At 39.0% G+C, this 24,700-nt stretch overlaps 1 protein-coding gene across 6 annotated transcripts in view; it reads left to right on the forward strand.

Annotated features, from left to right (window-relative positions):
- PDLIM5 (PDZ and LIM domain 5) overlaps positions 1–24,700 on the forward strand; it is a 214,722-nt gene that overhangs the window by 159,010 nt on the left and 31,012 nt on the right. For 5 of the 6 annotated variants that reach the window (XM_060011994.1, XM_060011999.1, XM_060011997.1 and 2 more), the window contains one exon: positions 3,193–3,380. In XM_060011994.1, the coding sequence (XP_059867977.1) occupies positions 3,193–3,380 (188 nt within the window). The remainder of the gene's footprint in view (positions 1–3,192; positions 3,381–24,700) is intronic. The other variant, XM_060011995.1, reaches the window with a different exon arrangement.

The raw sequence follows: 24,700 nt of genomic DNA on the forward strand, positions 1-24,700 counted from the left end.
GGAAATACTTCCTTTTATTGAACCTAGTCTATCTCACCATAGATTTGACTCAACGTTCAGCAAACAGAGAGAGCATAGCCATATAGAGTGAATCCACATGTCAGATATTTGAGCATTAGTCTTATGCTTCTTCTGAGTTTCTTTCATACCATGGGCCAGTTAACCATTTCCCTCAACCTGACTTCACTAGGCTTGGCATTGATTTCCTGTCGTCCTGGTCACTTTCTTCTAAGTAAGTTGGCAACTCTCCTGTAATTAAATTTTAACGATTTCAGGTTATTACACATTAAATGATGATTTGGGTTTTATTATTATTTTCAGATTCTGTGTTTCATCTGTAGATTCCAGTATTGCTTGGTCATGAATTCTCTTTTCAGAATTGTGGCTATATGGATTATTAGTTGTTTTTATTTTTCAAATCCTCATGAGTAATTAACCCTAGAATTAAAATGGTCTATACTTCTCTGTTACTTTCAAAAATAATTTGTTTGTAATGTGTAAAAATATTGAAAATAAGTCTTTATTATTTGAATACATTAATTATCTTTTTCATATGTTAAGCTCATATTCTGTATCCTAGAGTATGGTTAAGTACTTTGTACATAAATATCTTAATTAAGTCCCCGGAATTCTTATGAGCAAAGCATTATCCCCATTTAAAGTTTAGGGAACTGAGGCTTAGAGAAGTAAAATAACCTGTCCCTCACAAATCTTTTATAAGAACTGACCTATAACATTTAAACCCTGTTTCTATTAATATTATTTAGTGTGTCATCTTTACTGAGAATTGTGTTCAGCACTACCATTAAGTAAACCATCTTTCACTTTTTATTTATGATAAAAATTATTAAAGTGCTTATTTTTTTCATAGTATAGTATGTTTTAACATCAAGCAGATGTGAGGTTTTCATTAAACTGATTAGAAATGTTGGGAGAAGGTGATGGCTCTACTGCACTTGAATTTGAGGGGACAGTAATAGGGAACAGTATTTCAAGAAAGTTAAAATAGCTCTAATATAATTTTTCAAAACTATTTAGTGTCAGAGGTGCCCAGAACCCACCCCAAGGTGTGATGACTCACTAGAGGACTTGACAGAACTCAGTCCATCGTAGTGCTCCTGACGGAGAGTTACTACACTGAAAGAGTACCAAGCAGAATCAGCAAGGAGAAAGGTGCATAGGACCAAGTCCAGAAGAAAGGAGGCTCAGGTTTCCAAAAGTCCTGTCCCAGTGAGGTCATACAGGATGTGTGGATTCCTAGAGCAGTGAGTTATGAGAAGACGTGCAAAGTGTGCTCTACCAGAGAGGCTCTTCAGAAATTAAGTACCTAAGACATATTTAATTGGGGCTTGTCATGTAGGTACGCTGTGCCTTGTTCATACCCAAACTCCAGACTCTCAAAAGGAAAGCAGGGGTTTATCATAAACCACATTGTTGGTATAGTTTAGGCACAATGAGCCACTGTTTATGTTATGTTGTGGCCTCTCCCGTTGCGGAGCACAGGCTCCGGACGCGCAGGCTCAGCGGCCATGGCTCATGGGCCCAGCCGCTCCGCGGCATGTGGGATCTTCCTGGACCGGGGCACGAACCGGCGTCCCCTGCATCGGCAGGCGGACTCTCAACCACTGCGCCACCAGGGAAGCCCGCCACCGTTTATCTTTCGGAGAAACTTTTATATGACCATAGGGAACTGTTTACCAGCCAAGTTGCCAAAAGCCAGTCAAAGGGCAGCCTTGCAGCGGGGCTTCCTAAGGATAGGCAGCCTCAGGCCTGCTCTGTTAGGTGTTACCCAGGGTTCAAGAGGCATTGCGAAAATTAGGTAATCTTGGTCATTTGGTAGTATAGTGGGCACGATTGCATTTGAAATTGCATTGAAATTTCAACCTAACAGTATAATTAAGGCTATTTATTTTACTAAAGTCATTTATATAATATCCTATCTTTATTGACCTATTCCTCTAGCTGTTGATTTCAGGTATTGAAGGAATTGAGTTTCTGTGCATGGAATTTTTAGCAAGCGGTAGCTAAATTTCTGTTGAAAACTTAGTAGGATGTATGTATTATTGTTGTCATTGTTGTTACTATTATTATACTTCACCTGAGAGAAACTTATAGTATTGCATCATTCCAAAGAGCATATTTTATAATTTGAACTACCTAAAATTTTTTTTTGAAATGATGATATAAAAGTATAAATAACAAATGACTGGGATAATAAAAGCCATATGATCTTCTAAATCAAACTGGAACCACCTGTTCCACCTGTTAAGCAAATAGCTCTGATTGAAAGAAGGCAGTGGCAGACTCGTTTCTTGTTTTCCTGTAATCCTGAACACAGAACACTGGATGTTGCGTTAGGCGGTGGATGTTGTCTTTTGTTTACCACTGTGTAACACAATGTCTGGAATATAGTAGGTGCTTAAGTACTTATTGCATGAATGAGTGACTGAGTGTGTGAGTGAAAAGAGTGACTGGTAAGATGTCAGGGAAGCTTGGTTCATAAAATACTAGAAGAATGTGGAGAAGAGGAAAACAGCATCTGTGCCATTTCATAGAAATTATCAGGGAGTCTCCAATAATTAATTGTTTTAATGTAGATGACCCTTCTGAAACGTTGAGATAGAGGCAATTAGCTTCTTATTTAAAAGGATTGGCTGTATAAGTTTTTCAGTGCCTCATTTCTCATGGTAGAACTTTTTAAAGAGAATTTCCAAAGCATTGAAAGAACTGCAGTCTGACTCCTTTCCTTCCCTTTTTCTTTTTTTCTGTTTTAAAAGAGGCAGCCCCTCAGTCATGGTATTAGAGTTTTTCTTTTTAAAATATCAGTTAATTAATTAGTTGTGTTTTTTTTAACATCTTTATTGGAGTATAATTGCTTTACAATGGTGTGTTAGTTTCTGCTGTATAACGAAGTGAATGAGCTATACATATACATATATCCCCATATCCCCTCCCTCTTGCGTCTCCCTCCCTCCCACCCTCCCTATCCCACCCCTGTAGGTGGTCACAAAGCACCAAGCTGATCTCCCTGTGCTATGCGGCTGCTTCCCACTAGCTATCTATTTTACGTTTGGTAGTGTATATATGTATTTTTGTTTTCCTTAGAGATTTAATAAATTGAGGAAAGAACAAATCATTGCTAAGTTAGATCGCTAGCGCATCACCAGAAATGTTTCCTTCTTTTCTCTCCAGCAGCGCCCAGGAGCCCTCTCAGCCACTGGCCGCCGCCGCAGCTGCAGCTGGGAGCACGCCTGAGGGGCCGGGAAGCCCAGGCTCGGCCAGACCAGGGGTGGCCGGGCTCACCACTGCTGCCGCCTTCAAGCCTCTAGGGTCCACCGGTGGCATCAAGTCACCAAGCTGGCAACGGCCCAACCAAGCAGGTACTACGCCCAAGAAATCTCTTGCTTTTTGCCTTTAAGTATAATTATGAAAATGTGTTCTGGGAAACCCATTCTCAACGATCTAAGATTTACAAAGGACTGGGAAAAGTAGGTACAGCACTAGGTACAGTATAAACATTCTCTGTGTGTGTTGCCACTTGCTATTTATAACTATAGAATTGAGAGCGTGGCCTGGTTTCCTGGATTACCCAGGAGGCATGGGTTCCATTGTAAATTTGGGGTCTTATTAACAAACTATGTTGTTGGAAGGTTAGCCCTGGAAATACATTTTAGTTTTCATCACGTATACAAAATAACAACAGAAGCACTTGCTGCCGTCAAACAATTATTGAAGAAAGTTCTTTTACTTCCTGTCCTTGGGCTCCATCTGGAAACCTGAGTTTTCATTCACTTCTACAGATAAAGAGCTTTAAATAAAGTCACTTAACCTTGACCCTCAGTTTTCTGATCTGCAAAGTGGAAGGAGACTAAATGCTTCTCCCAACCTGAATGAAGGTTACGGTCATCGGACAAAAGTACCTCTCTTAAGAGGAAAATGGGACTATACTTAAATGTTGCTGACGCCACCCTCAGTCTTACCTCTTGACACTCTTTACACTCTCCCTGATTGATCTCTCGTCCAGGTTCCTTTTACTACCCAGCCACTGATAATTTACAGTCCTCTCTCTCCTGATCTCCGTACCCTCAAACTTGTTGACCTCCTTACTGTTTCTGGGTGGCACCTCAAATGCAGTGTGTCTGAAAATATCGTACCTGTCTCTGGAGATGTCACAGTCACCCAGGCGCCAAAGCTAGAATGGAAGCTTGAGAGTCCCGCCTCCACCCCCATGTTCCCACAGTAACTAATACCTAATGATTCCACATCTTAGCATTTCTCAAATCTCTTTTCTCCTCTTTGTGGTCACAGCCATTGGTTTGGTTCGGGCCCTGGTCTTTACAAACAGCTCCTAACTAATTTCCCCATCTCCTTCTCACCCTGTCAGTCTGTCCTCCTTAGTGCAAGTGATCTTCTAAAGCTCTCACTTGCCCGTGTCACTCTCCTGCTTCAGGTGCTGGACTGTTTCCCCCTCCTTCACTAATAATTAAGACCTTTGCCACTCTGACCCCTGCTAACTTTTCAAGCTCATTTCCTGCTGCTCCCAATTTATAATCTCTGCTGTGGTTTTAGTAGAGTATCTTCAGTTACTGAGACATGCCATGCTACTCTGCTTTTGAAAGTTCTGGTTCCTTTGCAAAGAAGGAACATTTTTAACCTAATCCCCTATGTATTTCTAGTCTTCCCTCATCAGTTTTGGGATGAGTATTGATTGAATACACAAGGGGCTGCTTGAAAAATATGATAGCTTTAAAAATAGGTCATTTATTATTAAAAAAATTTTTTTTTTTGTTTTGCTTATTTTTGGCTGCATTGGGTCTTTGTTGCTGCGCCCAGGCAGCGAGCGGGGCTACTCTTCGTTGCAGTGTGAGGGCTTCTCATTGCAGTGGCTTCTCTTGTTGCAGAGCATGGGCTCTAGGCACGCGGGCTTCAGTAGTTGCAGCACGCGGGCTCAGTAGTTGTGGCTCACGGGCTTAGTTGCTCCGCGGCATGTGGGATCTTCCGGGACCAGGGATCGAACCCGTGTCCCCTGCATTGGCAGGTGGATTCTTAACCACTGTGCCACCGGGGAAGCCCGGTCATTCATTATTTAAGAACTTTTTTTTTTTTTTACAGTTCGCAAGAGTGGAAAAAGTGAACTTGTAATTAATTAGGAATCCATCTTTGTATTTTCTATAACATTTAAATACATTAACACTAACTTCACTTATTGTAAATTATCTTTAAGAAATCATGAATTTTTTATATAGTTAAAAATACTTCATAGTGTCATTTTGTATATTCTTGAATTTCCATTACTAATTTTGCAAAGAAGCTCAAAGCTTTGTGCTGTGGGAGAAAGAGGAAAGGCTACTGCATACGATCTAGACTATTTTAAAGAAAAGGCTATTTTATTACTTTTGAAAACTTAAAACTATTTAGACTAATATCATTAGCCTCTGAACTTTCTGGACTATTAATTGACTTAGCACCTGTCCTCTTGGAAAAAATGCTGACACCTTAGCCCCACACATTTTTAATTATTTCCATTTACTTAAAGCTTATCTATGTCGATGGAGAGTTGCTGTAATTATTTCGTATGTGATTAGAATACTGGAAGCAACTTTCATAAAAAAAGTTTTTGGTATGGTAATTGGAAGGGAACAGGAGAATGTTTCCTAAAAGAGCAAGGAAAAGGCTAAATTTCAGAGGTAGAAACTGAAGGGAGGCTACAAAGTATATGTACTGTGAAGGACAGAAAGTATATGTAGTGCCTTTGGAAATTCAGAAACTATGGACAGAAGACCACTCTGACTAGAGTAAAAAGAAAAAATTCCAGTTGACGTGGAACTCCTGGAGAATACACTACAGCAAAATTACCACAAGAGGGCGATCGAATCCTTCTTTCTCTCAGTCTAATTTAATAATCAAAGCAGGTAAATAACTATAATCATGATTCACGTGGTTAGCATTTAAAATACTAATCTTTTTACAGAAGGTATAGCTGAATCTAATTTGAGCAAGACTAGAACAGGTTAGAAAATTATACATTATATAACGCAAAGCATTAATTATTGAAAGAAAATGTTTTGCCATTGTGAAGTCTTAGTTGAATTACATCATGATGCTTAGCTCAAATCAGAAAATATTTGCAGAACTCCTGCTGTTTATCTTGCTCTGGGTGCCACAAACTGGCACTTATGTTATTTAAAAGTTACTTATTTTATGCTATTTTGTAAAAATTGTAAAATAAATACAGAATTCCCAGTCACTCAAGTTATTTTATTCTACTCTACCTAACAGTATACCATATTTCAAAAAAAACCCAAAACAAAACAACACCCCAGAATCTACTCTTAGTCTTTGATAAATAGTTTCAAGGGCTTCCTAATGCAAATGGGAAAAGTTCTTTTGATTCAGAAGGTGGTAACTGTCACATGATGGGTTCTTATGTTCTTCACAACTCACCCATGAAAAGGACAGTTCCGACCAAAGGGTGCAAAAGCTACAAAGGCAAGTCACTGCACTAGTGTGGACTCAGATGAAGTGCTAAGCAGGCGGCAGTGCTTCTCTCACATTGAGAACTTCAGGTGTCTTTCTCTTGATAATTCACAGCTGTGCTCTAGTGTGGGTAAAGTAGGAGGAAAAAAAAGATTTTTTATTCCTCCCACCCTTCTACCATCACCCAAGAGTGCCTATCACTAATGATGTCATTTTTATTTTATTTATTTTTAAGGCATTTCTTTCTTTTTTAAAATTTATTTATTTTTGGCTGTGTTGCGTCTTCGTTGCTGTGTGCGGGCTTTCTCTAGTTGCGGCAAGCGGGGGCTTCTCTTGTTGCGGAGTGCGGGCTCTAGGCGCGCGGGCTTCAGTAGTTGCAGCACGTGGGCTCAGTAGTTGTGGTGCAAGGCTTAGTTGCTCCGCGGCATGTGGGATCTTCCCAGATCCAGGGATCGAACCTGTGTCCCCTGCATTGGCAGGCAGATTCTCAACCACTGTGCCACCAGGGAAGCCCCACTAATAATGTCATTTTAAAGTAATTCCTACAGTTGAGTGGGCAGGATGGGATTAGAATCACTAAAATGCAGTCTGTGGCCTGCTTAGTTGATTATGAAAGTTTAATGAATCATAGCCAGCATTTTCATTAAAAAATGAAATTGAATAGAAAATATCAGAATATTCTACTATATGAAGTATCTTAACATATTAAGGGTAGGTATCATGTTATGAAAATGTGGCTTTAGATTATATATATGTATGTAAGTGTATATCTGTACACACGTACTAACATATATTTTGGATCAGCAGGTAAAATGAACAGCAGGTAAAGTGTATTTCTTATTTTTTATAGTTAAGAAAAAGTTTGAAAGTCACTTACTTAAATAAGTATTTTAGTCATACTTTTGTCTATTTGGGATGACTAATTTAGTTTTGAAATGATAACCGAAAAAAAAAAAAAGACTGCATTGAAGGGGCTAATTGAAATGTTAAGACCTACTAGAGTATTCTGAACCTGTCGGGGTTTCTATTACCTCCATTGAAATTCTGACTTTAAATCTTAGATCATTTCACTTGTGGTGTAGTATAACCTGTGTATCCAGAAGTCTTTCAAGAAGACAGTAACATAATGCCAGTTGGTAAACAGGAACTAGGTGAATATGTAACAGCGTTATGGTTTAGACTGGATCCTCTTCTTTTTCTCGGGCATGTGGTTTTAACGTACACCACCACACATGCACAAGCTTGCCGGTGACTGACAAACAGAGAAATATTTTCAGATGCAACGTGTTAAAAAGTTCATAGTCTGCATGAAAGTATCAAGATACAAAAGAAGTGAGAATCCATGCTTGAGTTTTTAAGTAAGCTAGCAATACTACTGCCTACTTGCCCTGTGTTTTGGTAATACTTCCATAATGCAGATGCAGTAGTCCCTTTAGAAATGTTTACTTGTTTACTTGATCTAGAAAAATACACAAAAGGTGAGATTCTTCTTGATATTTTTCAGAATTGAGGATTTGTAATTTTATACTAATATTTTAATTCACTATATTTGTATGTCTAATAGGTTTTTTAATGCTCAAAACCTTCATATTACATACAATAAGTAGTTAGATAGATATTCTTAAAAAGTTCATAAATTTAATCATATAAGTTTAAAAATATGTTCCTGTGTTTATGTAGGTGCCCTAATTTGCTATATAATATTTTTTCTAGATTCTGTTTAGGTTATAGATACCAGTTTAGGTAAATTTAATTCATTTGACACAAGTATATATATAAAATATTACTATCTTACCAAATACAGTCAGATGTTTTTTAACAAATCCAGTCTTAAAGTTATGAAGGACTATATGTTTGATGCACATCAGTTTTCTAACTTTAATTATATAAACTAAATGAGAATGACCAATTCATTAGAATATAAGCAGTGCTTTGCTAGATCAGGCCTACTGTTGTTTTTTTTTTTTGTCATTTTTATTTTTTTTAACCTTTTATTTATTTTTACTTTTTATTTTCTTTAACATCTTTATTGGAGTATAATTGCTTTACAATGGTGTGTTAGTTTCTGCTTTATAAAAAAGTGAATCAGCTATACATATACATATATCCCCACATCTCTTCCCTCTTGCGTCTCCCTCCCTCCCACCCTCTCTATCCCACCCCTGTAGGTGGTCACAAAGCACTGAGCTGATCTCCCTGTGCTATGCGGCTGCTTCCCACTAGCTATCTATTTTACATTTGGTACTGTATATATGTCCATGCCACTCGCTCACTTTCTCCCAGTGTACCCTTCCCCCTCCTCGAGTCCTCAAGTCCATTCTGTAGTAGGTCTGCGTCTCTATTCCCATCCTGCCCCTAGGTTCTTCATGACCTTTTTTTTTTTTACATTCCTTATACATGTGTTAGCATGCAGTATTTGTTTTTCTCTTTCTGACTGACTTCACTCTGTATGACAGACTCTAGGTCCATCCACCTCACTACAAATAGCTCAATTTCATTTCTTTTTATGGCTGAGTAATATTCCATTGTATATATGTGCCACATCTTCTTTATCCATTCATCTGTCCATGGACACTTAGGTTGCTTCCATGTCCTGGCTATTGTAAATAGAGCTGCAATGAACATTGTGGTACATGACTCTTTTTGAAGTATGGTTTTCTCAGGGTATATGCCCAGTTGTGGGAGTACTGGGTCATATGGTAGTTCTATTTGTAGTTTTTAAAGGAACCTCCATACTGTTCTCCATAGTGGCTATATCAATTTACATTCCCACCAACAGTGTATGAGGGTTCCCTTTTCTCCACACCCTCTCCAGCATTTATTGTTTGTACATTTTTTGATGATGGCCATTCTGACTGGTGTGAGATGATATCTCATTGTAGTTTTGATTTGCATTTCTCTAATGATTAATGATGTTGAGCATTCTTTCATGTGTTTGTCGGCAATGTGTATATCTTCTTTGGAGAAATGTCTATTTAGGTCTTCTGCCCATTTTTGGATTGGGTTGTTTGTTTTTTTGATATTGAGCTGCATGAGTTGCTTGTATGTTTTGGAGATTAATGCTTTGTCAGTTGCTTCATTTGCAAATATTTTCTCCCATTCTGAGAGTTGTCTTTTCGTCTTGTTTATGGTTTCCTTTGCTGTGCAAAAGCTTTGAAGTTTCATTAGGTCCCATTTGTTTATTTTTCTTTTTATTTCCTTTTCTCTAGGAGGTGGGTCAAAAAGGATCTTGCTGTGATTTTGTCATAGAGTGTTCTGCCTATGTTTTCCTCTAAGAGTTTGATAGTGTCTGGCCTTATATTTAGGTCTTTAATCCATTTTCAGTTTATTTTTGTGTATGGTGGTAGGGAGTGTTCTAATGTCATTATTTTACATGTAGCTGTCCAGTTTTCCCAGCACCACTTATTGAAAAGGCTGTCTTTTCTCCATTGTATATTCTTGCCTCTTTTATCAAAGATAAGGTGACCATATGTGCATGGGTTTATCTCTGGGATTTCTATCCTGTTCCATTGCTTTGTATTTCTGTTTTTGTGCCAGTATCATACTGTCATGATTACTGTAGCTTTGTAGTATAGTCTGAAGTCAGGGACCCTGATTCCACCAGCTCTGTTTTTTTCCCTCAAGACTGCTTTGGCTATGCAGGGTCTTTTGTGTTTCCATAAAAATTGTGAAATTTTTTGTTCTACTTCTGTCAAAAAAGCCAGTGGTAGTTTGACAGGGATTGCATTGAATCTGTAGATTGCTTTGGGTAGTATAGTCATTTTCACAATGTTGATTCTTCCAATCCAAGAACATGGTATATCTCTCCATCTGTTTGTATCATCTTTTTTTTTTTTTTTTTTTTGTGGTACGCGGGCCTCTCACTGTTGTGGCCTCTCCTGTTGCGGAGCACAGGCTCCGGACGCGCAGGTTCAGCGGCCATGGCTCACGGGCCTAGCTGCTCCACGGCATTTGGGATCTTCCTGGACCGGTGCACGAACCCATGTCCCCTGCATCGGCAGGCGGACTCTCAACCACTGCGCCACCAGGGAAGCCCTGTTTGTATCATCCTTAATTTCTTTCATCAGTGTCTTATAATTTTCTGCATACAGGTCTTTTGTCTCCTTAAGTAGGTTTATTCCTAGGTATTTTCTTCTTTTTGTTGCAATGGTAAATGGGAGTGTTTCCTTAATTTCACTTTCAGATTTTTCATAATTAGTGTATAGCAATGCAAGAGATTTCTGTGCATTAATTTTATATCCTACTTTACCAAATTTATTGTTTAGTTCTAGTAGTTTTCTAGTAGCATCTTTAGGATTCTCTATGTGTAGTATCATGTCATCTACAAACAGTGACAGCTTTACTTCTTCTTTTCTTATTTGGATTCCTTTTCTTTCTTTTTCTTCTCTTTGATGTGGCTAAAACTTCCAAAACAATGCTGAGTAATAGTGATGAGAGTGGGCAACCTTGTCCTGTTCCTGATCTTAGTGGAAATGCTTTCAGTTTTTCACCATTGAGGACGATGTTGGCTGTGGATTTGTCATATATGGCCTTTATTATGTTGAGGTAAGTTCCTTCTGTGCCTACTTTCTGGAGGGTTTTTATCATAAATGGGTGTTGAATTTTGTCAGGAGCTCTTGCTGCATCTATTGAGTTGATCATACGGCTTTTCTCCTTCAATTTGTTAATGTGGTTTATCACATTGATTGATTTGCATATATTGAAGAATCCTTGCATTCCTGGGATAAACCCCAGTTGATCATGGTGTATGATACTTTAATGTGCTGTTGGATTCTGTTTGCTAGTATTTTGTTGAGGATTTTTACATCTGTGTTCATCAGTGATATTGGCCTGTAGTTTTCTTTCTTTGTGACATCTTTGTCTGGTTTTGGTATCAGGGTGATGGTGGCCGTGTAGAATGAGTTTGGGAGTGTTCCTTCCTCTGCTATATTTTGGAAGAGTTTGAGAAGGATAGGTGTTAGCTCTTCTCTAAATGTTTGATAGAATTAGCCTGTGAAGCCATCTGGTCCTGGGGTTTTGTTTGTTGGGTAATTTTTTAAAAAATTTTAATTTATTTATGGCTGTGTTGGGTCTTCATTTCTGTGAGAGGGCTTTCTCTAGTTGCAGCAAGTGGGGGCCACTCTTCATCGCGGTGCACGGACCTCTCACTATCGCAGCCTCTTGTTGTGGAGCACAGGCTCCAGATGTGCAGGTTCAGTAATTGTGACTCATGGGCCTAGCCGCTCTGCGGCATGTGGGATCTTCCCAGACCGGGGCACAAACCCGTGTCCCCTGCCTTGGCAGGCGGATTCTCAATCACTGCACCACCAGGGAAGCCCTGTTGGATGATTTTTAATCAGTTTCAATTTCAGTGCTTGTGATTGGTCTGTTTATATTTTGTATATTTCTTCCTGGATCAGTCTCGGAGGTTGTGCTTTTCTAAAAATTTGTCCATTTCTTCCAGCTTGTCCATTTTATTGGTATATAGTTGCTTGTAGTAATCTCTCATGATCCTTTGTATTTCTGCAGTGTCACTTGTTACTTCTCCTTTTTCATTTCTAATTCTATTGATTTGAGTCTTCTCCCTTTTTTCTTGATGAGTCTGGCTAATGGTTTATCAATTTTGTTTATCTTCTCAAAGAACCAGCTTTTAGTTTTATAGATCTTTGCTATTGTTTCCTTCATTTCTTTTTTATTTATTTCTGATCTGATCTTTATGATTTCTTTCCTTCTGCTAACTTTGGGGTTATTTTGTTCTTTCTCTAATTGCTTTAGGTGTAAGGTTAGGTTGTTTATTTGAGATGTTTCTTGTTTCTTAAGGTAGGATTGTATTGCTATAAACTTCCCTCTTAGAACTGCTTTTGCTGCATCCCATAGGTTTTGGGTCATTGTGTTTTCATTGTCATTTGTTTCTAAGTATTTTTTGATTTCCTCAGTGATCTCTTGGTTATTAAGTAGTGTATTGTTTAGCCTCCATGTGTTTGTATTTTTTACAGATTTTTTTCCTGTAATTGATATCTAGTCTCATAGCGTTGTGGTCGGAAAAGATACTTGATACAATTACAATTTTCTTAAATTTACCAAGGCTTGATTTGTGACCCAAGATATGATCTATCCTGGAGAATGTTCCATGATCACTTGAGAAGAAAGTGTATTCTGTTGTTTTTGGATGGAATGTCCTATTAATATCAATTAAGTCCATCTTGTTTAATGTGTCATTTAAAGCTTGTGTTTCCATTTATTTTCATTTTGGATGATTTGTCCATTGCTGAAAGTGGGGTGTTAAAGTCCCCTACTATGATTGCATTACTGTCGATTTCCCCTTTTATGGCTGTTAGTGTTTGCCTTATGTATTGAGGTGCTCATATGTTGGGTGTATAAATATTTACAATTGTTATATCTTCTTCTTGGATTGATCCCTTGATAATTATGTGGTGTCCTTCTTTGTCTCTTATAATAGTCTTTGTTTTAAAGTCTATTTTGTCTGATAGAGAATTGCTACTCCAGCTTTCTTTTGATTTCCATTTGAACGGAATATCTTTTTCCTCCCCTCACTTTCAGTCTGTATGTCTCCCTAGGTCTGAAGTGGGTCTCTTGTAGACAGCATATATATGGGTTTTGTTTTTGTATCCATTCAGCCAGTCTGTGTCTTTTGGTTGGAGCATTTACATTTAAGGTAATTATGGATATGTATGTTCCTATTACCATTTTCTTAATTGTTTTGGGTTTGTTATTGTAGGTCTTTTCCTTCTCTTGTGTTTCCTACCTAGAGAAGTTCCTTTAGCATTTGTTGTAAAGCTGGTTTGGTGGTTCTGAATTCTCCTAGCTCTTGCTTGTCTGTAAAGGTTTTAATTTCTCCCTCAAATCTGAATGAAATCCTTGCTTGGTTGAGTAATCTTGGTTGTAGGTTTTTCCCTTTCATCACATTAAATATGTCCTGCCACTCCCTTCTGGCTTGAAGAGTTTCTGCTGAAAGATCAGTTGTTAACCTTATGGGGATTCCCTTGTATGTTATTTGTTGTTTTTCCCTTGCTGCTTTTAATATTTTTTCTTTGTATTTAATTTTTTTTTTTTTTGTATTTAATTTTTGATAGTTTGATTAACATGTGTCTCGGTGTGTTTCTCCTTGGATTTATCCTGTATGGGACTCTCTGCACTTCCTGGACTTGACTATTTCCTTTTCCATATTAGGGAAGTTTTCAACTATAATCTCTTCAAATATTTTCTCAGTCCCTTTCTTTTTCTCTTCTTCTTCTGGGACCCCAGTAATTCGAATGTTGATGTGTTTAATGTTGTCCCAGAGGTCTCTGAGACTGTCCTCAATTCTTTTCATTCCTTTTTCTTTATTCTACTCTGCAGTCGTTACTTCTACTCTTTTATCTTCTAGGTCACTTATCCGTTCTTCTGCCTCAGTTATTCTGCTATTGATTCCTTCTGGAGTTTTTAAATTTCATTTATTGTGTTGTTTGTCATTGTTTGTTTTCTCTTTAGTTCCTCTAGGTCCTTGTTAAATGTTTCTTGTATTTTCTCGATTCTATTTCCAAGATTTTGTATCATCTTTACTATCATTACTCTGAATTCTTTTTCAGGTAGACTGCCTATTTCCTCTTCATTTCTTTGGTCTGGTGGGTTTTTACCTTGCTCCTTCATCTCTTGTGTGTTTCTCTGTCTTCTCATTTTGCTTAACTTGCCGTGTTTGGGGTCTCCTTTTTGCAGGCTTCAGGTTCGTAGTTCCCATTGTTTTTGGTGTCTGCCCCCAGTGGTTAAGGTTGGTTCAGTGGGTTGTGTAGGCTTCCTGGTGGAGGGGACTAGTGCCTGTGTTCTGGTGGATGTGGTGGATCTTGTCTTTCTGGTGGGCAGGTCCACGTCTGGTGGTGTGTTTTTGGGTGTCTGTGACCTTATGATTTTAAGCATCGTCTCTGCTAATGGGTGGGGTTTTGTTCCTGTCTTGCTAGTTGTTTGGCATAGGGTATGCAGCACTGTAACTTGCTGGTCGTTGAGTGGAGCTGGGTCTTGGCATTGAGATGGAGATCTCTGGGTGATTTTCACCGTTTGATATTACGTGGAGCTGGGAGGTCTCTGGTGGACCAATGTCCTGAACTTGGCTCTTCCACCTCAGAGGCACAGCCCTGATGCCCAGCCAGAGCACCAAGACGGCTCAGAATAAAAGGGAGAAAGAAAAAGGAAGGGAGGAAGGAAGGAAGGAAGGAAGGATTGAAGTAATTAAAAAAAAAGAAAAGAAAGAACAGAGCAACCAAACCAAAAATCAAATCCACCAATGATAACAAATGCTAAAAACTATACTAAAAAAAAAAAAACAGGGCTTCCCTGGTGGCGCAGTGGTTGAGAGTCTGCCTGCTAATGCAGGGGACACAGGTTCGAGCCCTGGTCTGGGAGGATCCCACGTGCCACGGAGCAACTAGGCCCCTGAGCCACAACTACTGAGCCTGCATGTCTGGAGCCTGTGCTCCGCAGCAAGAGAGGCCGCGATAGTGAGAGGCCCGCGCGCCACGATGAAGAGTGGCCCCCACTTGCCACAACTAGAGAAAGCCCTCGCACAGAAACGAAGACCCAACACATCCAAAAATAAATAAATTAATTAATAAACTCCTACCCCCAACATCTACTTAAAAAAAAAAACAAAAACAAGAAACAAACCAAAAAAACCAGACAGAACTCTAGGACAAGTGGTAAAAGCAAAGCTATACAGACAAAATCACATACAGAAGCATACACATACACACTCACAAAAAGAGAAAAAGGGGAAAAAATACATATATATATCATTGCTCCCAAAGTCCATCTCCTCAATTTAGGATGATTCGTTGTCTATTCAGGTATTCCACAGATGCAGGGTACATCATGTTGATTGTGGAGCTTTAATCCACTGCTTCTGAGGCTGCTGGGAGAGATTTCCCTTTCTCTTCTTTGTTCGCACAGCTCCCGGGGTTCAGCTTTGGATTTGGACCCGCTGCATGTAGGTCACCTGAGGGCGTCTTGTTCTTCTCTCAGACAGGATGGGGTTAAAGGAGCAGGTGATTCGGGGGCTCTGGCTCACTCAGGCTGGGGGGAGGGAGGGGTACGGATGCTGGGCGAGCTTGCGGCAGCAGAGGCCGGTGTGATGTTGCACCAGCCGGAGGCGCGCCGTGCGTTCTCCCGGGGAAGTTGTCCCTGGATCACGGGACCCTGGCAGTGGTGGGCTGCACGGGCTCCCCTGAAGGCGGGTGTGGAGAGTGACCTGTGCTCGCACCCAGGCTTCTTGGTGGCGGCAGCAGCAGCCTTAGCGTCTCCCGCCCGTCTCTGGGGTCTGCGCTTTTAGCCGCGGCTCGCGCCCGTCTCTGGAGCTCCTTTAAGCAGCGCTCTTAATCCCCTCTCCTCGCGCACCAGGAAACAAAGAGGTAAGAAAAAGTCTCTTGTCTCTTCGGCAGGTCCAGACTTTTCCCCGGACTCCCTCCCGGCTAGCTGTGGCGCACTAAGCCCTTCTGGCTGTGTTCACGCTGCCAACCCCAGTCCTTTCCCTCCGCTCCCACCAAAGCCCGAGCCTCAGCTCCCAGCCCCCGCCCGCCCCAGCGTGTGAGCAGACAAGCCTCTCGGGCTGGTGAGTGCCGGTCGGTGCCGATCTTCTGTGCGGGAATCTCTCCGCTTTGCCCTCCGCACCCCTGTTGCTGCGCTCTCTTCCGCGGCTCCGAAGCTTTCCCCCCTCCGCCACCCGCAGTCTCCGCCCGCGAAGGGCCTTCGTAGTGTGTGGAAACCTTTCCTCCTTCACAGCTCCCTCCCACTGGTGCAGGTCCTGTCCCTATCCTTTTGTCTCTGTTTTTTCTTTTGCCCTACCCAGGTACGTGGGGGGTTTCTTGCCTTTTGGGAGGTCTGAGGTCTTCTGCCAGCATTCAGTAGGTGTTCTGTAGGAGTTGTTCCACGTGTAGATGTATTTCTGATGTATCTGTGGGGAGGAAGGTGATCTCTGCGTCTTACCATTCTGCCATCTTGAAGCTCCTCCAGGCCCATTGTTCATCACAGTTTGTTGATTGGAGGGGCCTAAAGAATAGGTACCCCTGCCCTCTGGGGTAGGAATTTCAGAAAGCCAGAAATGTTCCCCAGATGGAGGATTTTGAGCCTTCGATTTCTTGATCTATTAAAGTAAGTGTCCAGAAGGTCCACTAGAGCATTGTTGGGAAGCTCAAATGATATAAATATATTGAAGTGCTTTGTCCATAGAGGGTACTCAAGAAAGGTTAAGCTTCTAGCCCTTTATTCCTTTTAATGATAGTATTAATAACTTACACTGTTACCAGCCAATAAAACAGTTCTCCTCATGTGACTTCCCTGCCTGAAAATGTTTTGGGCGCTCTGCCGCCCACATATTAAATGTTTGGCTTCTTAACAGGGCTTACCGTCCCCTCACATCCTCGTGCCAGCCTCTCCTCCAGCCACACGTTGTCATGTCGTTCCTCATGGTCCCTCCAGCCCAGCCACACTCAGGCTCATGAGTTCATACCATTCCTCAGGCACACACCTCTGAGCTTTGTACAAGAGGCTCCTTTTATTTGAAATGCTTTCCCACCCTTCCACCCCTGAAATTTTCTCTTCCCTCTTTAAGCCCAGATGTCACGTCCTTTGTGAACCTTGCTTGAGCCTTCATAGTTGCCTGTTCTTCCTCTGTGTTCCTACAGAAATTTGATGATTGCTTTGTTATAACATTCATCATGTTCATTTTGGTCGTTTACATATGTGTATTTTACCACTGTTTTTAGATCCCCGTAAGGACAGGGACCAAGTCTTACTAATCTTTATGGCGCTTACCCGATAGCTGGCACATTTATAGGCCCTCAGTAAATGTCAGTGAGTGAGTGAGTGAGTGGCTGGATAGGTTAGTTTGTCTTATTTTGGACATCTTCACATGATTTGAGGAATTCCCCAGGCTTTGTTCTTTCCTCCTATCAGACCTGAAATTCCCGCAACAGTCCTTGAACAAAGGTGGACGTGCTGTCTGCCAATGGCTGCCGTTAAGAACTATACACATTGGTAAAGGAGAAGGGGACTCCACTGTCCTTGAAGCATTAAACTCCCAGAAACCTTAAAAGTTGTGAACATTAGCAATACTGTAACTAGTACTCTTATTTTTATTTTCCGGTAATTAAAAAAAATCAGTAATAGGTCCGAAGCTGTATCACAGGAATTTTTTTCTCAGAAAATTTGGAAACTTAATGGCATATAAGGAACCAAGCAGTGGAATGCAGAGGAAATATTAGGGATATTCACCCACCTTGTCACTATGGACAAATTAACTTGGATGCAAAACGCCAGTAACAGAAATCAATTTTAAAAAAAAAGCCCTCAAGGTAAATACAAAGAGTTAAATCCGATAACAAGGTCCAGAGGCGTGGAGGTCTGGATCAATGGAAGGGGGAGAAAGAGGCCAGTAATGTTGCAGTGATACAGTCTCGAGGTGTAGTAAGTATTTGTTTATAGTGGAGTCGTATTTTATGCAATAACACAGTGTTCATGTTTGTGCCTGAAGTAAAATTGTATGAAGTCAGTGTTCCTTGAATATTTTTAGGAAGAGGCCAAGATGGAGAGAGAACAACACATGCAAAAGCTGTCAGAGAACTTGCCTTCTTGGTGGAAGGGCAAATAGTTCAATATATCCAGGATGGATATATTCCAGTGGCCGGAAAGAAAGCTGGATGGGTTAGTGGGGCTGGTCAGAAGGGGCTTTGAAAGTAACAGAGTGTGGATTGATGCCGAAAGATTCCTAAGTTGGAAAGTGACCCAGTCAGATTTGCATGATTAAGAGATCATGATAGTGTTAATGTGTTTAAAAGATTATGATGACTTCACTGTAGAGATTAAGACTGGAGTCCTGCAGAATATTGAGAGGTTGTTGAGGTTATCCAGTATAGGGGTAATAATAATGAACGTTACCCGGTGCGAACCGAGAGAATTCCAAGAGAATGCAAAGTACTTACACTTAAATCTGCCGGGGAGGCAAGTTCTAACTATTGCTTCCCTAGGGAACTTTATCCCTTATGGAGTATCCACGTATCCTCTGTTAAAACCTGGTAGAGGATTGTACTTGGCTTGAAGAAACTATACTTTGTTCTAAGTCAGACTATGGCACAAAAATTTGGTTGAATACAGCTTTGTTTATGTAATGTGTGTAGTTACAAAATACAAATCTGAGTAGATTGCATTTTGTATTGTACTTGAGAAATAACTTAAAGTTTACTTTTATAACATAGCCTGTTTTTGCAGCATTTCCTCAGGTGAGTGCATTGATTTCCGCTAAGTCAGCATTTTGTAAATGTTGACTCTTTTCAGTTCTTTATAGTGGCAGATATGAGACTGGTAGCTTTGGCATGATCCTCACCGAATTGCTTACCTTTTCAGGAAGCACATGTATTATACTACACGTTGTCATGGAAATAAACATTATGAGATGGAAAAGAGGTTTCTTCCAAGACAAAAGAAGAAAAATTCTGTAAAATCTCACTGATCAAAAATTAAATACTCATGTTGTTATTTGTATGTAGTTCTGAAAGCTTTAAGTCCGTAAATAGGCTTTCAGGGTTTTTTTCCATTAATTACAGGCTTTTTCCTTCTTTCCCACTTTCAAAATATGTTGATTTTGAGAGCATTTGTAATAATACTTCAATGTGTTAACATTATGATAAGTTTTTAATAAATAACTTGTAATTTCTTACTCAGAAAATCATGGAGCTATATAGTCTTGGCTAATACTTTAATCACCATTTTCTATAGAAAGCAGTGTGACCTTATTTCATAGGGCCATTGAAAATGAAAAGCTTTGTTATGTTTTCTTTCACAGTAGTTAGTGTTGTCTAGCTGTGCTGAAATTTTTCCTTTTTCTGTTTTCATTAGCAGTTCTTATAGCATTTTAGGACAGTGCCGGGGATACCTGTAATATGTATATAGGCTTTTTATTAGTGAATTGCTTTTTTCTTTATGGAGCAATTTTAATATACGTAGTGAAGACAATGGCTCATAATTGACAGTGAGACTTGTAAAAATTGGTGATTCTTTTTTAAAATATGAATTGTTTTGAAGAAGCACAATGCAAGTAAGCTATAAATAGAAAAGTTGGGATCATTGGAAGATCTTTTAGTAACACAGTAAATTTATTTTGGTCAAATGAAAAAGGGAAAAAGGCACAAACTTGCTTTCAAAATGAATATTTAGTTAATTTTAGTTTCTGTTGCATCCTGTCTTTGTGGAGTACTCATCATTTGGCCATTTGGAACTCAAGACTGTAGTTGGTAGACTCGAAGGGAACAGATATCCTCTTTTAACAGTAAAATGGTGGGTATCATTTATTAGTAGTAAAAAAAATTATGTTTTTGTAATACTTTCAGCTTTTAAAAGTATCTTTTTATTCAGAGTGTACAGTAAGAGAATGTCATTAAAATTTTAAATGGGCATCATTTTCCCAATGAGGTGGCAGAGTCTGAGAAATGTCAAAAGAATTGTTCAGAGTCCTATCGTGATTTGAACCCCTGTTATTTTGACTAAATAGTGCAGTTTTCTGTATGATAGGATAAAATCAGTGAATATACTTAGGGAGAACTAACTCTCTTTGGGATAGTCTAGAAAAGATTGCATAGGGCAGATAAACTAGGTAACTAGCAATTACTAAGCTCTGTTTCAAGTAACATTTTCATTGCATCTCAATTACATTTTAAAAATTTAGCTAAGATTCTAGTTAATATGACCCTTTATCATACCCTGCCTCTGCTGTATGCTACATTTTAGCAACAAGCAAAAGCTTCTTTATTCACTATGGACAGAGCTTTGGGGAGATCTGATGTATTCTTTGTTTTTTTCAAGGAAGACTCGAATGTATTTGTGAGATCTGATTAGATCAAAGACTGAGTGATGTGCATCTCAGTTATAAGTGGATATAAATTCTATATTTTATTTGAAGCCTAAAGAAGATAGGGGTGAGAAAGGAAATTACTGTTTCTACAACCATCCCAAATTTCATTGTAGGCTTTAGTCTGCAGTAATAAATCAAGATAACTAGATTTGCTTAGCTAAGATGGATAGATTTATTGGTTCCATTTTTAAATTTTGATATGAATAAGTAAACTGCTACCAGTTGCGTATGTTTCATCTCTTCTAATAATGTTTTATTGCCATCTGCTCCCCTGCATTTTGACATCATTAAACTAAACAGTCCACTTGCCGTAAAGGCCTGACTGGAGCTGTCCATTGTCAAAACCATGGTGTGAAGCATATAAATATGCTCTATCTCTTTATGTAACAAATATATTTTTGTTTAGAATTATGGCCCTGACATAGGAAAAAATAAAAGTAGCAGCCATTAACTGCCCTCTTTTTTTTTTTTTTTTAAATGTCCTCTTATTGGAATTTTTTCCCATGTTGGAACCTTCCCAGCTCTGATGCAAGTGCTCTGTGTTGAAAGCTCTTCTTTTCTCCCCATTTTCGTCTCATCCTGAGATTAAAATATTAAATGTTTTGTAAGGGAAGATACCTGGATTTATTCACATATGCTTTTCATAAAGAATTATTACTTCCTTAAGTCAGAAGAGAGAAAGACAAATGCCATATGATATCACTTATATGTGGAATCTAAAATATGACACAAATGAACATATCTATGGAACAGAAATAGTCTCACAGACATAGAGAACAGACTTGTGGTTGCCAAGGGGGAGGGGGCGTGGGGGGAGGAAAGGATTGGGAGTTTGGGATTAGCAGATGCAAACTATTACATATAGGTTGGATAAACAGCAAGGTCCTACTGTATAGCACAGGGAACTATGTTCAATACCCTGTGATAAACCATAATGGAAAAGAATATGAAAAAGAATATATATGCGTAACTGAGTCACTTTGCTATACAGCAGAAATTAACACAACATTGTAAATCAGCTCTACTTTGATAAAATTTTTAAAGAAAGAATTATTACTTCTTATTATTACACACCTGTCTTTGTAAATAAAGTTTTATTAGAGCACAGACATGCTCATTCATTTACGTGTTGTCTGTGGCTCCTTTGGTGCTCCAGTGGCAGAGTTGAGTAGTTGCAACATAAACCATATGGCCCACAAAGCCTAATATATTTACTCTCTAGCCATTTACAGAAAAAAAATTACCAACCCTAGGTTTAGACCACAGGAATAAGTAAAAGTATGCTTGCTAATTCTGCATAGTAGATGCACACTTTATTGGGGGTCACGAGCAGTCTTGACAGGCACTAATCCTAAAGCACTCTGTTCACTTTGATTGTGAACATCACCCATAAGAAGATAAATTCTTTGGGGGCAGGTATCTTATTCTTGGGTGTATCTTTCCTACCAGAAGAGTTCCTAGACCTAAAACGTTGAATGTGCTCACTAGGTAGCTCTTGAATGAGTGGATACTTCATTTCTTTTAACCATGTTAAGATCTTATGTCAGAGTATAAAATAATTGACATTTATGAAGCATTTCTTACACACTCAAGGAACTATAAGTAAACACTTATAGTACCTTATTTAACCCTCTCACACTTTGAGGTAGTTATTATTTTTGCTGTTTTACAGATGAGGAAACTAAGTCCCCAAATGATGGAACTTCAAAGTTCACACTAGAAATTAGAAGAACGAGGAGCCCAAGTGTCTCTTAACGTCAGTCATTATGCTAGAGATACTGCTCCCTCCAGCATAAAATAGCTGAGCAATGTTCTCTGCTTTTAAAAGATATGAAATTCAAGCATAACTTTGGATAATGATAATATAATTTTGTTTATTTTAGAGATCTAATGACTTTAATTGAGAAAGATACCTTAGAGAATTAATAGTAGTAATGGAAATGTAAGGAGTATCCCAGGTTTTACATTTTCCAGTAACTTGTATTCATCATTAGAGACATGTTTGGTATTGTTTGACATGGGGAGCTCTTCTTAAATTTTCTTTCCCTTTCTGCTTGTTTTGCCTACCTTAAAAGAATCCTTATTTATATGAGCACTCAAGTCTGAGGTCACTTTCTCCTTTACTTCTAAGACTAGGTTGCTTTCTCACTTAAATAAATAGGTGAAAATTGGTGGGAAAATGGTAAAAAGGCAAGCCCATTTGGATTTCATGTTACTTTGGCAATAAAATGTGTGAGAAATCTAGATATAATGTGAGTATAAATAATTTTAATATATGTCCTTATGGTTTTCTCATTCAAATATGAGTAAAATTCTACAAATTTAGTATTTTAAATAAATTCTTAGCTTGCACAGTCTGTATGAGTTTACCAGTGATCCTCTCTAGTACGCCGGAGGTCATGAATCACGTCTCAGATTTGTGGGTTTCTTAACTATTTTATCTGACTTTGTTTCGTTTTCTTTATTTCCCCCCTCCCCTCCCTCTCTCTCCCTCCCCCATGCCTCTCTCTCAGCATGAAGCACATTGAGTGCCCATGATTAGAGCATGGCCTTGTCTTCCCATTATAAAAGTCGAAATTGTAACAGTGGTACTGAGATGATTTAGAAAACTCTGTAAGTGATAAATAATTTGTTGGTTTTTAATAGAATGTTGGCAAAAACAGATATTTTTTTAAGATCTGTTATCTTTATTTACAAGGTACAGACTGGGTTTCTTTTAGTTGTAACTCTGACCAAATGGAAGTTTTCTATGTAAGTAGTTAGTTAAGTTAGTTAGTAGGGTGATAAAGGCAAGTTTTTGTATCCCGAATTTTAATGATGTGTGAAGCAAAAAATTGAAAAAGCAGAGAAAACCTAATCCAAGTCCCCACACTCACTTTAATTAAGACACCCGAGATCCAGTTTAATCTGCGTTCTTAAGAGTTGAAAGGCTGGTTGCTAATGGAAGAAACAAACCTCCTGAAGTTGCGGAAATATTCGATACTTCAAGGCTTGGGTGCACCTGTTCCAATTCTTTATGGTGTACATACCAGCATTCTCCACTGCTTAGGGAAATGATAATAGTTTAATCTGTCCAATTTTGCTTTTAATCATTGAATTAAAAATTTTTTTGATTCCACTTAACAAAAGTTGTACAAACCTCTCTAGAATGTATTTTCCTCTGATCCTAGATCTTGGCTCAACATTAAACCTTTTCTGTTTCTACTGGATATGATTTCATGCCTGGATTATGAAGAGTAGACTGTTGTTTATGCTTTCAACATAAGGGGCTTGACAGACAAAACGCACAGATTCTACGCTTCTCATGGCCACCATCTATTTGAGGCGGCTGGGGACAGGACAGAGAAGAACGCGCTTGCTGCCCGTGATAATATGCAAGTGTGTTGCCATCACCGCTACCCAGTTTAGTATGTGTAAAATTTCTACCATACCTTCGTGAACATATTCTCTGAGATGTTGAATTATAATGTTGTATCTCCCCAAGAGTGCCAGAGTGTCACTGTGATGTAGCCCAGTTATTTATATGAGGACACCATTATCCTCAGTGTTTATAACAGGAATATGCCTTTTGGTAGAGCCAGTTGTTTTTCACACCATAAAACCTCACGTATGACTTCTCGGTCCAGGCTGTAAACATCTGTCCTTTTTCTTTTGAGGGAGAATGTTAAGATTCTTAATTTCAGCCTTATTTCTGACTTAATGAGAATGAAATATTACAGCGTTCTTAAAACATATTTGATGGTTATCCATAGATTTACTGCTATAACTTTCTCTGTTGCTTTCTCTTAATTCAAATATAGTAGTTGAAATATTTACATCCATATAGTTTGTACAACAAAAATGGATTCAACATTTAATGCTACAGGCCTCTTTGTCTTTAGCAAAAGCATTAGATCTATAATTATATTTCCCTTTCTGAAGCAGTTTATATAAATTCTCTGAAATGTTTCTCAAAACATAAAGAATTAGCTTTATAGCCATATGTTATATTTTAAGAACTTTGAAGCCATTAATTATAATGGCTGAAAAGGATGGACAGCCAGGTCGAGGAGAAGAAAGTTAGATCTCTGTAATAAACTTATCTCTTTTTTTTTTTGCGGTATGCAGGCCTCTCACTGTTGTGGCCTCTCCCATTGCGGAGCACAGGCTCCAGACGCGCAGGCTCAGTGGCCATGGCTCATGGGCCCAGCCGCTCCGTAGCATGTGGGATCAGAATCAGTCCCCGGCATCGGCAGGCAGACTCTCAACCACTGCGCCACCAGGGAAGCCCATAAACTTATCTTTTACAGGTACATGAAGGACTTAAAAGTGATAATCTAAGATGTTAGGCATACCAGGGCAAATAAAAAAATA

This window comes from Delphinus delphis, chromosome 5, assembly GCF_949987515.2.
Source record: "Delphinus delphis chromosome 5, mDelDel1.2, whole genome shotgun sequence".
Lineage (NCBI taxonomy): Eukaryota > Metazoa > Chordata > Mammalia > Artiodactyla > Delphinidae > Delphinus > Delphinus delphis.